Genomic DNA, 19356 nt, shown 5'->3' on the forward strand with positions numbered 1-19356 from the left:
TGCGTACAGGAACGGCCTCTAAAATACTCTCTTAAAACAGGCCAAAATACAGCAAAGCTCATGTACCAATTACATATTCCAACACCTCAGTGGCTTGAATTGTGTATTTACAAATTACATCTCCATAAAACACATGATAAAGGATCAGAAGCAAGAAAGTTAGAGAAAGATAATGATATCTGTCCATGAGTAATTTTCCGAACAGTGTTCTTTATTCATATGAAGTTACAATAACACCAAAAAATAAGAAAAAAATCTACTCTAAGCCATTGTTTGAACTTAAGCACTGTACCAAAGAGGAAGAAAAATGGATTGAGATGAGTGAATTATTTTGTCTAGAAGAGCCACTTCATTGAATATCCACTGGCTTGGTCCTATGAGAGAAAATCTCTAAGGCTTTTTACATAGGGCCTTTACAGATGCATAACGAGCTGTAAGGGCTTAAATACCACTATGGAGCTGTTGCAGGCTTTTATGAGAACACACCATCACCTATTTGGTGATGCCTTGTTAAAAGCCTTCAAATATGCAGGTCCATTCATTATCTTCACTTAAAATGAAATTGTCAGTGCCCTTGTTGAAGTAGGGGACTAACAGAAAAGTTGCAGTCAATCTGGAAACAGACAAGAGCTGCATAAGTGTGTTCATACAGGTTATCTCGGTTAAGGTGCCTAAGTCCTGGAGTTTCAATTCCTTTCCCTACACTTTTCAACCTTATTAAAATGTATCACAGTACGCGACATTAGAGGTCTAACACAGCACCTTGCAGTAGTGACGCTGCCCTACCAAAGGGGAACGTGGTATTGCTTTCTCATCCTTCTTGTTTGCTTTTAGATAAAGCCAGCTCTAGACTTCCAGCAGGCTGCTAAACGTAGTGACTTAAGTCCACAGTGACATTTGTAAAGTGCACAAAAATGCTGGTAACTCACACATGAAGCAGTGGTAGGCTGATTTACTTCTGTAAACATCACCAATTTTCTTGTATGTGTTGCTTGTAAAATACCTATTGGACTTAATTTTTTAAAAACAACAAAATCCAAAGTTTCTTTTTTTCTTACCCTTTTACAGACTTTTGTGCCTTACTATTGCATAAACTTGGCACTGGGGTGATATTTCAGACACCATGCCAAACATGACTCTCACTTACAGTGTTCCAAAACCATTTACTGTTTGCTGAACACACACACTTCAAATTCACATTGATGTAGCTAAAAAATTTTAGCACTCTAAATGCCAGCAGGCAAAGGTGAGGAAAAGCAGAGTGATTTAGCATTTGTAGCAGAGGGTAAGACAGTCCAGCTAGGTCAGAGCTTTCACATAATTGTAGCGTGTTCTCTATGTGTAACTATGCATTGTATACTCCATAAAGTTCAGAGCTGGATGCCAAACTACTGTAGAGGCAGAATTCAAAGAATGGATGTAAGCACAATAGACCATTAGCAAACCTACCATTGTGTTGTGCTGAGAAGTGGGAGTCCTATGGCCACAGTTCTCTTGCGTCAGCAGAGAAACTGGCTGAAATTCCTCAGAGTGAGGCTTGTTGGGAAAACTCACATGCAAGGGAAGGTGAAAGGCTGGGAGCCCGTCACTCTCCTCTTCTCCCACTTTCTGTCTGCTTGTCACCATGGCTACCTCTCCATCTGCTTCCCCATACGGAGAGGCTGGTCGCTTGGAAGACATCCTGGAAGGAACAAAAGAGGAGAAAATAATGAAACCTCCAAATAAATCCTTAATGCCGTCATTGTGTGGTTAGGGGCCATTGTAACAGAAATGCCTTTTTTGTGCTGGCAGAGAGCAGGAAACCATCCAAATACCACTGCAAAGCATACACAATTGGGAACAATGGCCAAGCAGGTAGCAACTGAACAGTGGCTTGTTTGTTGTGAGAATAATACACTAATATAGCACTCTCCTGTATTCTGGCTTCTTAAACATGAAAATTCACCTAAGAAGACTGCATAATGAAATGCAATTCCTTTTAAAAAAATACCCATCTGGTTTTGCATTTGCAAGAGACTGTAAGACACAAGCTATTGTCAACTTAGCTTTAAAGGAATAACCCTCTGCATATATTTAACTTAAAAAATAAAATATCAAAATAAAATAAAATTAGGAAATAAAACAATGTAACTAAGTAAGATAAAATAGCTTGCTGTCAAGTCAAAATGTCTGTGTTTATAAAAATTCACTCGTGTGAACGGTGGAGTGTTATAATCACATTGAAAGAATCTTTTCAGGTTCACAGATCTGGGATAATTAAGCAATTAAACATTTGGACATTAATAATCTAAGCTTTTTGACAACACAAATTCAGGGCTCTACTGAGTGAATGAGGACTTGTCAAGATATCTGGGACTTCCTACCCATAGTCAGATCAGAAAAACACACACGGAACAGTAATCCATATATATATAAAAGGACACACAAGGGAGATGCACAGAGCACACGTAATAAAAATCACACAAAAATCTTGGCTCAAAATTCAAGCCCCTTGTCCACATTTTTTGAGATTGTCTGGTAACATTCACCTTTCAGGAGCACTGATAGAATCCTTATCGGAAAAAGTTTTCACCCAAACCAAGAACCACTGAAAATCTTACAAGACAACCCGGAACACTTCCTGCTTGGGTTTCAAAACAGAGGGGTCCAGTGAGGTATTAAAATGCAAGAGACTTCTGGGATTAATTACAGCAACATTGTTCATGAAAATCGGGGTATGTGCACGGATGGCATAATGGGCCTCTGTGCTAAGCTGGGGCATCTGCAATAAGGAGTGGAATGAAAAGTAAGAAATCCTGCAGACGTAGTCAATAGAAGAAAAGAAAGAAAAATGAGAAATATTCAATGGAAAAGAAGAGGTTATGAACAAGGGAACTGAAGACTATTGTACATAAAAGCTGAAAAGGCAGGCTGAAGTAATACTGTTCCTCCTCAAAAATCTAGCATTTATGATTCTAATTACCCCATTTTGATTTTCCACTTCACAGTTAAAGGGCTGCATTTCAAAAGCCCAGCAGCCTCTTGAACCATGTGTGGGGCTGCTGTGAGGTGGAGCATGTCCATACGATTTGGCATATTGAGCACGAAATGGTTCTTAGCAGCAGTCAACTGGGTCTGAAAACAAACAGTGACTTTAAACAGCCCTTTGTTAGGACTTATTTTGTTTCTAATGATCTCATTTTGTGCTTTGCCTCCTGAGCCAAGTTAGATTATATTAAAAAAAAAAAAAGAGGGAAAAAAAAAAAGAAAATAATAAAAAAAATCTCTACCAGAACCTAAACTCAGCTGCACATCGCCTGTTCTTCTGAACACCACCTTTTGCCTGTACCGAGAGAAGCAATCTGTATTTTCTATTAATGTTTGACTTAGTCCAACAGACTAACACTTCATACATCCTACCTGAATTCTGTCTTCTAGGCTTCCCCACCTACGTGTCTGCAGAGAAGCATATGTATAAAGACAGAGATCACAGATACGTTCTTACTGGCAGTTCTCTACTAGCCCACTGAATTCAGCATTTTACAGCTAATGTTTGGCATGACAGATCCCAAGCTTTTCTATTGCAGAAAACATAGAACACCACCCTGAAGTTAACATGAATTATTTACATTCTGCATTGCACTGCACCAAGAAACACATTTTCTATTAATTTTGAGTATAACATTTTGGTTACTCATTTCAACACTGGCTTGGCTTCTTACAAAATCAGCACTAAACAGTTGTCTCAATTTTGGCAAACAAAAAGGGAAAGACACAAAATCATTAGTCAATTATTGCATAGTTATGTTCTATATTTTAAGACACTTATATTTGATAAGATGTCTAAAAGCATTGTAAGCTATCTACCAAATCCTTCACTGCAATTCACTCTGACAATGAAACAAAGAGAAAGAATGCCCTCTGTAGTAGTGAAGACTTGTACGTAGGTCACTCTGAAAATAATGCCTTGCATTTATTTCCGTGGAAGCTACAAGAGATACAAAAAGCACAATAACACTATTCGATAGAGCAAATTCTCAGCTACAGCACACTCTTTTGCAACATAGACACCACCATTAACTGGTTTGCATGGATGAACTGATCAAGATACTCTTCATTTCATGTTGTGACTGTTGTGCAGGGGTGTCCAGAATCTGTCTTGTCTTTCACATTGCTGTCACCACTGCTGAAAGCCATCACCCACCACCTACTTGTGCACACATCCACTGTTTGGACTCCATCAACATTCAGCAAGTGTTGATGAGTGTCAGTGGGTGCCATTTTTTTTCCACATGGAGGAATATAGTGACATCCCTTTGCTTCACATGCACTTCCATATCAGGCGTCTTTCTGTCAGACTGCCCCTCTGCTGCCATCTGTCACATGGCAACAAAATGTAATGGGATATTGGTGGGAAGGTTCAACTTCTACTGCCATGCCACCGCCTCTGGTGTTGTGAGCCAACAGAATAAGGTAGGAGGCATTACTTTTGGAGCAGCCCTTGGATATACTCTGTACCCAAGTTGAGAAGTTGAGAGTTGAGCTGCTGTTTGAGTTGAGAACCCCGAACAACCACAGATTCTGCCACGTGGCTTCACAAGAGGAGTTTGACCACCTCGTTAAAGTAAAACTCTTCTGCTATCTTTATCAGTGCATATATGGTTTCCCATACAGCGTTCAGTAAATGCGCTCCAGATTGTCATCACCTTCTGCTCATCACCTGTTCCCAAAATGACAGACATTTTTACAGGGAAAAACGAGACGATTATGTTTATGATCTAGAAGTAAAACCTACGGGTCTGCAGGTCATAGTAAAAACCAGCAAAGGAAGCAGGGAAGCAGCAGCTTTCTCCTTCCTCACACAGTTCTTAAAAGATCCTGCTTATATTACAAACCATATGGCCATCATAATGCTAGAGGGCTGAGAAATTGCTAAAGTGTCTAAAAAGCCAAGTTACTGATCCAATTTGCTTCCCAGGTGACCAGGACACTTGAAGAAGCAGTGGCACAGCACCAGATGAGGGTCACGCAGCCCAGGCAATGACCGCAATTTGCTTTCTAGCTAGTTCTATCCAGAGCCAACCTGAGCCAGGCAAAGTCTATGCTTTTAGAAATCCCATCATCACCTTTAACACCAGACACAAACATCACGCATTCGTGGAAATTATTCCTTAGGAACATCTGGGAAATTTCCACAAGAAAATGTAAGATTTTTTAAAAATAACTAAATACTTCAATTGGAAATGACTTCCAAAAGGACAGTAAATACCAAAGAGTATGGCAGCAAAAGATCAAATCACCAAGAAGTTCACATGAATAAGAAAACATGACACAACGTAAATTCACTCATTATTTCTGCAGCTTTATCGGTTCCTCTTCTGAGTTCTAAATGCTCCCTCCCTCAGTCCATATCCTTTTCACACCTCTTTACTTTCCTATGGAGCTAATACCAGGTATTATAAGAGTCCATATCTGAGATGCAAGTAGAGTTCCCACTATAAACAATAAGCAAAGAGAAACAGCTACATTATAAGTAACAATGTTATCTGAAATTGAGCACTTTTAAGCAGGTCTATCTATTTATGAAGTTACTAGGATTATACCATTTTAACAAAGGCCTGCCAAACGTCTTGGACCTACATTCAGGGATAACACAATGGTTTACAACTTACATAGACTGAAGATCTTTTCCACAAATTAGTTTAAACTCAAAAAGATTTTCAATTACTCTGGAAGAAGGTTTAACGACCACAGAATCACAGAATAGAATCACAGAATGGCTTGGGTTGGAAGGGACCTCAAGGATCATCAAGTTCCAACTACCTTGCCACAGGCAGGACTGGCAGCTGCTAGCGCAAATACTCGACCAGGTTGCCCAGAGCCCCATCCATCCTGGCCTTGAACACCTCCAGGAATGAGAGGCTTCCACAATCTCTCTGGGCAACCTGTTCCAGCACCTCATCACTCTCTAACAAGAGTGTATCTAAAGAATAAATGTCAGTTTCCTCAAACATCAATAAATAATGGGGGGAAAACAAACAAGCAAACAAACAAAAACCTTAAAAAAAAGTCACACACACATAAAAACAAGACATAACTTTCAGAGAATTTAGAACACAGCTGTCCAGAAACTGAATCTAATAGGACATCCCTGCAGGTGGAATCCAGCCTCTTAAGTCTTGCAAGAAGAGCTGAATTTGGAATTGCCATTAATCATCTCTATTGAACACAAATCCAATACCTGACTATTAATTTTTTTTAGGCAATTTAAATCTGCAAAGTTTAAATGTAGTGGGAAGCAGCAGAACTCATCCTACTATCTGAAATAAAACCGTTAGCCCAGACTTGATTTTGATCAAAGGTTAGGATGGAACTGAAGATTTAGATCTGGTGGTGAGTTCAAAAAATATGGTGATGAACCCTACAATTTGTAAAGGGATACTGTCCTGTTTTCAGAAAGGCTTTCTGATATGCAGAATTGTGTTAAATTTTCATTAAATACATGTCCTTTCCGATAGCAAAAGTGTGGCTTTTTGCTGGGAGATAAAATCTCACCCTTCTAACACACTCTTAGCCCACAAATTCTTGATGTGATTCATTTTACAATAGAAGATGGCTCTCCATATCTTTTTTTATTCCCTTTCGATTTACAGCTGACTCTTTGCAGGCTTAAACTGTGCCTACTGATCTCAGTGCTTTCAGACTGAGCGCAGCACGGTGGGATTTTCCCACTGAAGATAAAGAGATGAGCAGCATCCACATGAGTCTTTTCTTTGTGCCACGTACAAGTATCCACCCCAAAAATTTCAGTCCACCAAATAACATCAGTTTGGTTTTTCCCTTGAGTTAACTACCTCAAAAAGTGATCTCTTCACAGGTCTACTTTTTTATTGCTACTTCTAACAGAGCCTCATTAAGATGTCTCTACCACATTTCTTCATTGGTTTTGGTTCATTTGATACATGGCTGCACACCCTAAGTCTAGAGCAGCATCCAGTATTCAAGGAGATAGTGCCCTCTAGCATACAACCAGCATCCATCCCAGTTTGATTGCTCACGCCATAAAATTTCATCAATTTTATGTCATAAAACTCTAATCTTGTTACATTAAGCAAAATACCTCAGAAACATTTCAGATACCCACAAAAGCTTTTGGAGAAATGGCTTATCCATGTCTTCAAAAGTGACAAACACAGATGTGTCAGGAGAAAAAGATATGAGGCCATAAATCTTAACTTGTTGGGAGTTAATTAAGGGATTCATCAATCACTGCACAGCTAACACCATACATACACAGGCAAAATCCCGTCAGCTGCCACAACCCACAGCAATCTACAGGTTAAAAACTCCCAAAGTCCCTCTGTTCTGACTATTTATAAATGACTTTGTATAATCTAGCATTAAGACCTGTAATTATAAAACAGCATTAAAACAGGCCTGCATAGTTATGGATAATTATAGTTGGTACACTTTTTAAAGAAATAAAAAGCTTTTCCATTCAAATGCAGGCTTTGCCTTTTTGACAGCTCCAAGTCCACAGGATGTAGAGAGATGATTTAAATTGTATGTCAAATTTTTGACTGTGCGAGATTTCTTTTTGCCCTTCTCCAGGGAGGCCTTGTTGTGCTCTCACCATAACCAGGCGTGACAGCCTGGCGTCGCAGAGCCAGCTCTGGAATCGGCATGAAAACGCTCACCTCTTGGGTTTCGTGGGCAGCCATGGGATCCTTCCTTCCCATGGGCAGGGCTGGGCTTGCTCAGCTCTGCAGGGAGCAGGCAGGCAGAGGGACGCATATCGAGCAGACAGACATACGGACACAATGGGCAGCTCGGATCCCTCAGCCACAGTGCGAGGTTGATTTGGACCAACAACTGCACCGTGAATTTACTCACTAAGACGGTTTGATTTCAAGCCAAATGCTGTAAATTAAACTAGTCCACATACTGCAGTGGGATTTCTGACTCTTCCTGATCTGCAGGGATATTTCCCTTTAATTTATACATGGGAAATCCTGTAGTTTCTGCTCCTACACGGAATAATAGGTGGGCAGTCACAAGCTTACTCATGCCATCATAAATGTATCTGCCCCATCTCTGATCATGTTTAGCACAAACGACACAGCTCATACTCCTGGACTTACTGAAGCCATGGTTTCCACAAGAAGCCTGACCAAAAGATGCCAATTAACACAAATGACCATCTCCATCCCATGCTGGCCCCAGACTGTTTATGCATGCTGAATAACTGGTACCTCTAAAAAACAGACGCCATTCATTTTGACAGGATCCCTTGTGTTAACGAGGTATTACTCAACATGAGTAAGGGTGGCAGACTCCCACACTCTGTCCCACTGGAAACTGCAAGCCTGACTTGTTTCTACACACACCACTAAAAACAGACTTCACTTGGCAATGTCTTTGAGTCATTTGCAGCCTGGTTTGGAATTCTTTACTGAAGTAATTTCACAGTTAAAAAATAAAAAAAATAAGCAGCAAACATTCCTAATCTGCTAATCAATAAGTGTATGTGCTTCATGCATACCCTTGGCTGTCACTTGCAATGAGATGCAATAAGCTGTTAATTATTACTTTCAGAGATCATACCCATCAGCCATCTTTAAAAATGCACGTATGCTACAAATAAGTTGCACTGTTCAAATAAGTTTTTGGTGAATAAATTACACTGGCTAATAAGTAATGAGATCACAGTGACATAACCTGTGCAGTACCTCTGAGCATTTCTCTACCCCCATAGTTGCCACCAGAACCTCCTTGTGCTAAGGCTACACCAGAATTCGCACCTCACTTTCTCAGTTTTCCCCTCCCTTTTGCTTTTCACATTTTCTCCATGAATGGAGTGTAACATTGACAAAAATCTTTTAGTACAATCAGTGTAGAGATTCTGAATATAAAATGGGCAGGGAATGCAATCCTCCATTTTAAAGTTTGCACTGTGAAGTACAGTACTATATCTTTATGGCAGGGCAACTGACTAACCTGATATCCTATGTTCTATGGAAACTGAGAAAAGATACTTTGTAAAATTCCAGTGGTAAATGGTTTAATTCAGGGAAGGTTTAGGTTAGATATTAGGAGTACGCTTTTTACTCAGAGGGTGGTGACACAGTGGAACAGGTTGCCCAAGGAGGCTGTGGATGCCCCATCCCTGAAGGCATTCAAGGCCAGGCTGGATGTGGCTCTGGGCAGCCTGGTCTGGTGGTTGGCGACCCTGCACACAGCAGGGGGGTTGAAACTGGATGATCTTTGTGGTCCTTTTCAACCCAGGCCATTCTATGATTCTTTGATTCTACAATAAGACTCAAAGCCCTCTAATAAGAAAGTCACTGTAAGTGTCTCTCAATAAAACATTAAATAAAAATCCTGTAAATCTTTTTTCTTTTCATTAGAAAAACTTAAATAAAACCTTTCCATGAAATCTAAGCTCTAAAACAAAAATTCACTGCCTCAAAATAATTTTTTCACTCGCAAAGAATTCATGCAAAAAAACCCAAACGAAACAAAACAAAACAAACAAACAACAACAACAAAAAACACTGAAAAATCAGGTTCAAGAAAACTACAATGTGAAGAAAATTCACGTTGAAAGTTCCCAAGCAGGTAAGTAGGAAAGATCTTTCATGTGCACTGAAGTTATCTGGTGAAATAGACTAGTCTGAAACAAACCAAGCCTTCATCACTATCAAATCTGAAAGCTGATAAAGCAACTCCTACTAACATGCTATATTCTATCTCTGCAAAGAACGCTGCACAATTCTTTTGCAGATCCCAAACAGGACTTCGCATTGCCAGCCCTGTTTTGTGCAATGCAGGTGCAGAGCGGGGAAGTTTAGCCATTTTCCCCTGGCACACTGCAAACTCAGCTGTGGCACGAGAACCTTGCATCCTGCTTTTGTTTCATACCTGTCAATTCCTAAGCCTTTTGTTCTTCACAAGCTTGTATGCTGATTCAAAGAGCCCAAAAATCTTGCGGAGCACGTCCAAATCAGAAAAAGAATCTGATTTTAATTCTGCTGAAAAGCATGATTCTAAAAGACCAAACTTCAAAATGTGGATTTTTAAAGAACTTCTCCAAATGGAAATGTGGTTAGTGTGCAGTGCACAAACATAGCGGTGCAGTGTCAAGACACTGAGCATCTATCAGCACAAACTCTGAAACAGCAGGATGCAGTCACTGTTGATGTTTCAAGTAAACTGAGCCTGATCATTGGCCTCTTTAATGCAAAAGACTCTGCTTGGATGATTTTGAATTAAATCCACAAGCTCATTTATTTTCCAGTGCATCCTCAAATTAATTCTGGCTTCCAACCCTCCTCCCCTACCCTTTAGAAATGAACCTGCTCTTCAGCTCCTCATGCCTTTAGCTTTTTACACTTTTCTTTACTTATTTTTTGGTATTTGCCCTAACATTACAGTAGAATTAGTGGAATTCTGGTTTTATTTTCATGCAAAGTTCTAGAAGTGGTCACCAATAAGATCTACCCCCGTCACTGCGGCATTAGTTAACCATCACTGCCTGCCAAGCCACCAACTGGAGTCTAATCAAATAATTTAAGATTTTGGGCCTTGAAACTTCCCTGTACAAACCAATTCTTGAAAACGACAGAGAAGCATGCAATCGGTCTCCAGCTGCTGAGTGGGAGAGCAGTGTCGTGTGCTTCGAGAAACCCCTACATCACACGCAGACATGCATACCGAACTTCCACTGGCAGTGAGTGAACTGAAGGCAAAGAGATGAAAACGCTTTTAAGTTAAGATAATTACGAATGACTACTTACAAAGACATCTGAGGAAGCTCAGGCTCATTCTGAGAGGTTAGCTAATACTAAAATTTTTGCAATGTAAGGGGGCTTATTCTTGGTCATTCCTATTTTTTGTTGAATGAAGTTGAACACAACATTTTCTTCTAGCTAAATTCTTACTAAATTCTTACTGAATGATGAATTATTTTCAATGGAATCAATATTCATATTAAAACTCTCTCCCAGAAGATGCACAGATTTCAGCATGAGAAGCCATGCTTCTGACTGAGACTTAGCTATGTTATGATACAACATTTCCCACTCTTCTACCAGGCCATGGCCTGACAATGCTGGCTCCGAGTGAACAGCCAGCCAGCAGCAAGCCCCCCTTACTTTCCCTATTCACATATCTAACTCAACAAACTGATTTTTTCCCAGTCTTTCTAAACTCCCACATCATCAGAGTTTGTGTATAACCACAAACGAAGTAGAAACAAAAATCAGAAAATGGAAAATTAACAGACATCTCTTTTTTTTCTCCCCTGCTTCATTCTGAATTTCCCTACATACAGGTAGTTCAGACTAAGAAGCTTATGTTGCACGCATGTTTGATTCTCATCAACACATAAATAACAGCACTTTCAAAATTGTTTTCAATATACCTTCTGATGCTTATGCATTTGACCTTATTGTTCTGCCATTCTTACATAAACTCTTTCTCCAATCTTGACTTGGTTACAAGTTTGCATCAAGCACACAGCTTTATAACAAAAACGCAAATAAACACAGAAACACCTACACACACAGATCCATATGCTTACTCTACATCTGTTGGTCAAACTGATAATGCTAGTGAAGTATGTATGCATATACATTCGTGGCTTGAACCTTTATTGGGGAAATACTGGGCCTCTAAACAACTTCAGTGGGAACAGAACTGGGGCCTCAGAGAGCGTCTGTGTACCAGTAAGAACTGAAAGCACAGTGAAAAGTTTTCTCTGTGCGTATGCAAAAACATATTGAGGCAGAGCAATATCTCCAACGGATACAAACATTTTCTTTCCAACAGGTTAATTCCAGCTGCCTGGTACTTCTGTTAGGTTTTGTTCACATGCATGTATCTGCCTGTCCCCCCCTTCCTTTGGGGGGGTTTGTACATGACAGGTGCATTCTTAGCCTAGGAACAAATAACCCTGAAAGACTGAGAAAGAAGAATCAAACTGAACTTGAAGACAAAATGACAGGGAATAAGTACATTATTGCTTTTCTATTATGCTAAAAACAAAAAAACAAACAAACAAAAAAAAATTTGAACATCTATAATGTCTAAGCAATTTGAGGTAGAATTTCCAAAGCTGAAAAGAGATTGTTCCAAAGCCCAGATGTTGCCTTTCAGAAACCAGTGAAAATTGCTGCCTCTGAAAACTACTCTGAAATACAAATAGAATAAAACAAAAATTGGTTAAATAATTTTACTCAGACGTTCTGACGATACTCCAAAAGAGAAGATGATTTTTTTTCCAAGTGTTCAGGTGGTACTGCATCCACCAAAGAGCTGCAGAGCACCCACAGAGCCACATCACCTCTGCTCCTACAAATGCACTGCACAAGGGGTAGAACAGGAAAGTTTGCGGGCTGCTGCGAGGCTCTGGCTTCACTCCTCAGGGCAATGCACAGTCAAGCCGCCTTCATTCACGCTGTGAGGCTGAGAGCTGTTATATTGTTTGGTTTAAGGCGCTACTGAGCCCCTCTCAAGCGCCAATGGCAGGCGCAGAGCGTTTCCCCACTGCTGGGACCGCATACCTCAGGAAGTGCACAGACTTCAGTTGATCTTTTTCTATATCTGATTCCAAAAATGCCTCTGAATCTCAAGAGAAAGGACAAGATTTATTACAAGTCACAATATTTGATAATTACATCCTAAGACACGTTAACCCTAAATGCTGCTGAAGCAGCTACATCATTGGAACACAGCTATTATCCATACAGCATGGATACCCATGCACAGACAAATGCGTATTACATATCATAAACAAAACCAAACTCACAGATGAAAGAATGAGAGACTGTTCCAAGGAGACAACATACCTTTAGGACCATAAGGAGTCTGGAATATAATTTTAGGATGGCACAGTGGCAGGCATTGAATCAGCTGTAAGAAAGTGCCCACACTCCAGATCTTCGGGATTTGGGTGGGAAGGAGGCGAGAAATCCTGAAAGCGGCATCTTTTCCCCCATGGGCCTCAGCAGAAGGAGCTTCCCAGCCCACCAGAGGTGCTTTGTCCACCTTTAGGGCCCATTGTTCAGCAGGACTCCTGTGGAGCTCCACAAAGCCCCAGCTGTACAAACCAGCACTGCCAAGACACACCGCTATGGAATGGCGAGAACAGGGAGGGTGTCTAACCGGCTGACCACTGACCGAGCCTGCGAGGATAAAGGAGCCTTGGTGGGGAGAAGCAATCAGACAGTGCTGTTTGTTTATTTTACTTCCTCCACCACACACTGGATCCTTTTTTTTTTTGTTTGTTTTTTTCCATTACCAAAACCTCCCCCCTCGGAGAGGTCTTTGTGATCTACATGGGGCACAGCCCCTCTTCCCTAGCTCCAGCAAGTTTAAGTAGGCAGATTCATTCAAACACATCCTAAAATAAACACTGGACTCTTCCCGCATCACACCATCTACAAGCTGCCTTCAAACGTGCTTTAAAAAATCACCAATAAAGTGCGCTTGCATACCATTGCTTTTGTCAGGATGCAGTAAAACAACTTAGCAGTTTAAGGCATGGATTGTCACGGTGGTCTGATTTCAGAAGAGAGTTAGAGTCTTCTGAAAAAAAAAAAAGTATATATAAAGTATATATATATATATATGTATATATATAAATATAGTATATATAAAGTATATATATATATATACACATTACAGTAAAGTAAACCTGGCTGTGATTGCCATAACAAGTGGTATAACAGCTTTCTTGAAAAGACCTACTCCCCATTGGGAATACACCTAATTATATTAGGAGTGAATCTGAATCCAGATGTTCAAATCTGAAATGTTTGTTATGGTTATTACAAGAAGGAGGAATTCAAAGGGCACCTTCGGCCTCTGTACTAAAGGGACGATTCAGAATCCTTCATGCAAGGAGATAGGTGCAGACTATCTTGAAAAAAACAACTTACATATTAAACAAAAGAGGACCACCAAACTTTCTTAGTTGCTGCTTTTTTCCAATTTTCAACACCTTCCCTCTCTTTTTTTCTTTTTCTCAGCAGACGGCTTTGGCACTAAGAACAACTCAAAAATGATCAGATGTATTTGCCCTGTATCCCCATAAAAAGGTGCTGTATGTGCAACAGAAAGCAGATCTCCTAGCAAACCAGCTGAAGCACCTGAAGGTGGCACGAGGAAGAGCATTGCTCATATGGAAGAGAACATCCAGTACAGCATGGGCTGCCTATAAGACAATGAGAAAAAACACTGATTCATTTGCATCTGCCAAAAAACCTCCCTAGTTTGATCACAGGCAGATGACCAGTTATGCTTTCAAGCCGAACAGCAGGAATTGATACCAAACAAAATACCAAAGGTCTACTGTTCCATTTTTAATATGAAAAAAGTAATAAACAGCCTTGGTTTGGGTGAATAGTCATTTGGTTAGCTCTACAATTGTTTGAATGACACCTTGGATAGAGGATTGGTTGACAACTGAAGTATGCCACAGAAATGTAATTCCGCAGTACAGGGATCATTGTTGAAGAAGCACAAACACGGAAACCTTGAGCACGTCACTGACTGCATGTGGGCTACTGAAACACAGCGTACGGAACTCAGAGGGCTGTTATTCACTGCCCACTTATCAGCAGCTGCCTCTGTGACCCTGCATAATTTATTGAATCTTTCTGGCTCCCAGTTTCCCTATTTCTACAGAAGAGATAAGAATGTTTAACTACCTTTATATTAAGCTTTGCAAGCTCTGATTTTCTTTTTCTTCTTCTTTTTTTTTTTTTTTTTTTTTTGAAAGAACATACTTTATTGGTGACCGCTGTTTGTATTATTAGCTTGTATCATTAACCTAGATGATAGTTTTGCATGAGCAAGGGGAAAAATTAAGTACCCTATTCAGCTACTGTTTGTTGTAACTGCAAAACTAAGTTTCTTTATCCAGTCTGATAACAGAACTTAAGAATCTTTTTTCTTTTTAATACATTGGCCATATCTATCTAGAAATCTATTAATCTTTCTCCTCTGGACAGTGATAATGCAAACAAACAAACAAACAAACAAAAAACAATACCAAAACAATCAAACAACAACCAAAACCATTAACAAGAACACCACATAGTAGCATTTAGCATAAGAATCTCATTGAGTCCTCTCCACTGCCCCATTCAGTTTCCCTGGATCCCCTTCTCCGTCCTTCACACAAGATTAAAGCTTACCCCTTGCCAGGTAATGCCATGGCAATTTACAATTACTGAGTGCTTTTTACTCAGAACAACTGACTGAAAAAAATCTCACTTCTGGCATCATACAGTACTGCTGACAATGCCCATTCCACAGATAACTCACTGTACCAGTTTGGTTCTTGTCTACTTTGCAAGATGCCCAGTATGGCATACAAGTCGAAGCCTGAGACCTAGCCACTCTCCCACAGGGATCCAGGGCCCAGCTTGGGCAGCAGTCCACCAGCTCTGGTTTCCAAGTTTTTCTGATACTCAACAGCTGTGATGAGAATTCATACAGCAAAAATGAGGAACAACTCAGTCAATCAAATGTGCCAGCAAGGTAACAATGGAGAGCCAAAACATGTCCCCTTTCCAACCTCTGCCTTGGTAAGTAATTCCGAAGCACACTAAAATTACACAATTCCCTAGGAAGGGCAGCTTCTCTATCACTACAACTTATACCTACCTTCTTCAATCACAAACTGAAGGCAAAGACTCTCTTATTGAGCCTCTCTTTCTCTTAGAAAAGGCTCATACAAGTCTGTTAGGTTTTAAGCTTTAAAAATTTCAACTGTAACAAAAAGACTCTAAAATGCAAAACAAGTGCTAGGGAAACATTCCTATCTGACAGTACACTTTGGGCTCTGCTAACCTGTCCTCAGCATGGACCAAGCCAACTGTGTGCTGGCTGCAAATCCCCCCATTTCTTACAAAGGAACCCACTGGATACCCCAAGGCTTTTTTCTCCCCTCGTCTCCCACTCTCCTCCTGCTTATCTCCATCCTTGTTTTAAAGGGGGGAGATGAGCAGTGCAGCTACTACTGGGCCTTTACATCCCTTTCACTATGGTCCCCTCTCCCACCCCGTATGTCATGGATATCGAGCATATTGACAAAAGTGTCACCAATAAATAAATAAATAAATAAATATAATAACAATAACAATAAAAATAAAAATAAGAATAAAAAATAAAAATAAAAGAGGAGAGATTATCTCGCTGCAAGAGATCTTCAAATATGCTTCCAGTAGAATGATGCCCAAGAACTTCTGAAATTCTGACCAGGAGCACATCTATGCCTTGCAATAGCCTCATGCTTCTACCAACCTCATCCCACTTCTCTCCTCTCCTTCACAATGGAGAGCTTTTTATACTTGCACTACTATTCATCCTTAAAAGCACTTAGAAATACTAATTACTCTTCACGTATCCCTTCTGTGAAGTAAATAAGGATTATTATCCCCTCTGAAGTAAACAAGGATTACTAACTCCTTTTTACAGACTGAGGAATGGAGGAGAGGATTTTAAGTGGTCTGTACACCATGATGTAGAGAGACAATACTGAAGCATGGATTAAGATACAGAAGTTCTCCATCCTGTGCTCAGGCCACGGCAGTCTAAATCTTATCCTTCCGCTTGCAAATGATACTCCCAGCGCAACTCTTTCTATCTGCTGGTTGATGATCAGATATTTAATGTATGTCATAAAATGAAAACATGAACTCTAGCACAGTGCCTCTTATTTGTCATGCCCCATTACTTAGACTGGGCGGTAACATGCGCCCGTATGATGGTTTTCAATTTTATTATAGCCTTTATTTGCTCACTCACTTAAGATGTTTAAAGAAGAGTTGTATGGATTATCAGACAGTCTGAAAAGTTCAGTTCAGAGCTCTTCAAACACAGTCATTTTCATCTTATTAGCACAAGTAAAGTAAAAGCCTTAGGCAGGTAATTTAACATCCAGTCTATCCAAAGGGACTTCTAAAGGAAAAGTCAACCTTTGTAAATTGTTTGTGATAATCTCCAAATTGATCATTAATTATCAGCTGCTACCAAGCGTTTCTTCCACCGGTGGCACTGTGAACATAATGCATTCCCCAGAAATCCTGCTATTGTTGTCACAGCCTGGTTGTCAGCCATCAACAATGCAGTCCCAGGGAGGCTGCAGTCCAGCCAAGTGGATCCTGTCCTGTCCATGTTTCCTGGGCAGTTTAAAAATTGCTTATTTTTAAACAGGAAGGAGTCAATTATGGATGTTCTATTTTATATTCTATACCTCTGTGCATATGTTAGTAATTGCAATTAATTTAGAGCTGTTCGATTGTGTATCATAAAATACATACTGATTTGCACTGACGAACTAGGGCTGATGTAGAGAAACTTCGTCTTTTTGCAGTTTTCTGATTTACATCTACTGGAAATGAACACTGAAAATCCAAAAGCAAAAATCTAAAATCCACGCTTCTGTGAAATAGAAATCAAGGAGCAAGAGCTGGAAGCACAGCAGATAGATGCTTGTCACTCTCATGCTGGCCTATTTTGGACAAGAGACTGCTCAACACAATTGCAATTGCGATGTGATATAAAAAGCTGTGAGCAACATTTCTAGAATTGTCGGGCACAATACACAGTTTAGAAGGATTCTGGTCTATTCTATGACAAAGAGCATGGCATCCAGCATTCTCACGTTTTCTAATCCAACTCCACTGAATTTAATGGATAATCTCCAGAGGACACTTCTGGATGTCACACACCTTGCATCTCCAGTGGGATCAAACGCACAAGCCACGTTTTGAAAAACTTGCTCATCAACTATGAAAACAACCACAACACCAATAAACTGCAAGCCTGGTGACTATTTCTTCATGCATTGTCATTAACATCATAGCTTAAATAAATGAAAAATAACCATTAAGTGGAAGATAGACACAGATAATAAAAAAAACTTGCATAAACCTTTAAAAATGGTCTGTAGGTTAGCCCACTACCCTGGGTTGTAGGTACAACACAGCAGAGGCTGAAGCCTACTGTAAATGGTGCTCCTAGCAGCACTGTAACACATTGCACTGTTTTTGTAATAGAAGCAATACAGGATAATTCTACATATGTGCAACCATGTTATCTTCAGCACATGCAGGCACGGAGTACAGGAGCCCTGTTCACACCAGAGATGACTGACGCTCCTTACCCAGTCCATTAGCAGCACCACCACATCGATTCCAGATGATGTTAAATGCAAGTGGACTACAGTTGTGAAGATCGAAAAAGACAACAGTACTAGAGCTGAAAGAAGAACCATCCCTCAAAGGCAGCTTTGCTCACATTCTCTCAAATTCATGTAATTTAGGCTTGCAATTGTAGTACAGGCTTCTTAAAGGATGCATACAAAAATTTTAATTCAAAGGGTAGAAAAATTGAAATGGAATAGTCTCTTACAGACAGAAGACACACCATTTTGCTAAAAAGCAAAGGAATGGACTTGCTTTTTCTTCAGTGCCAATGAACGCAGCACAGCTCTTGAGGGAGGTTGAACTTAAAGCCCTGCCCTGTTTAGCAGGCTAACATGGTGACCTGAGTTAGCATGGGGCAATCAATCCCCCCAACCCAACAGGGGTCACAGCACCTGGTGCCTCCTCACTAACCAGCCCCGGGCACGGGATGCTTTAAGAGCCATATACATCATCTAGTTTTGTTTCCTTGTGTGACTTGAGGCCCTCTTACTGCTACTTTCCTAGGCCTTGCAGAACCAATTACTCTATAGGCCAATGAGCAGCATTTTATTCTTGTCGCATAGCAGAGAATAATGTGCTAATTGCAGATCAGATTTAGCCCCCTCCCCTTCCCCCCTGGATTTGCATAACTTACTTCCAGGGTCCACTCTGACTGTGAAAGGACACAAAATAAATATTTTGCAGAAAGGCAGGTACTACCACAAGGAGAACTCAAGATGCAGAGTTTGTATGGCAGTCTCCATCTGAGAGCATGAGAAATCTCAGCGTGGCTGCTGGATCCTGGGCTGATATTGTTGGACCAAAAATTAAAGAACGTCCTCAGAAATGCAAACAAAAAACAATTTAAGGAGAGAAAATAAATCCTATGATGTCAGTTCTAGCTAGCTCTTTTCAGTAGAACCACACTAAATACTATCAATGCATGCTTAGTATTGGAAACGAGATGTAACATCAGTAAACATTTTAATAACCCAGTTAGAGAAGCAGCAACAATTCCTTGGCTGCTCACGAACAGTATCATATCAAAGTTGTCATCTCTTAAATGGAGCCTTGGTGATTTTGCATACATGTTAGCCTTGATTAATTCACTTGTGCTCTGCTTGTGCTTATGCTGTGTAGATGGAGGGGAACAGTCTCGCAGAGGTCTCTCTGAGAACTG

At 40.2% G+C, this 19356-nt stretch overlaps 1 protein-coding gene across 7 annotated transcripts in view; it reads right to left on the minus strand.

Annotated features, from left to right (window-relative positions):
- SOX5 (SRY-box transcription factor 5) overlaps positions 1–19356 on the minus strand; it is a gene marked incomplete at both ends in the record, with an annotated part of 282959 nt that overhangs the window by 244347 nt on the left and 19256 nt on the right. For 3 of the 7 annotated variants that reach the window (XM_079543753.1, XM_079543751.1, XM_079543752.1), the window contains one exon: positions 1450–1681. In XM_079543753.1, the coding sequence (XP_079399879.1) occupies positions 1450–1681 (232 nt within the window). Of the gene's footprint in view, positions 1–1449; positions 1682–19356 lie in introns of those variants that run through there. The other 4 variants (XM_079543756.1, XM_079543754.1, XM_079543755.1 and 1 more) reach the window with 2 other exon arrangements.

Source organism: Tetrao urogallus, assembly GCF_951394365.1.
Source record: "Tetrao urogallus genome assembly, chromosome: 1".
Classification (NCBI taxonomy): Eukaryota; Metazoa; Chordata; class Aves; order Galliformes; family Phasianidae; genus Tetrao; species Tetrao urogallus.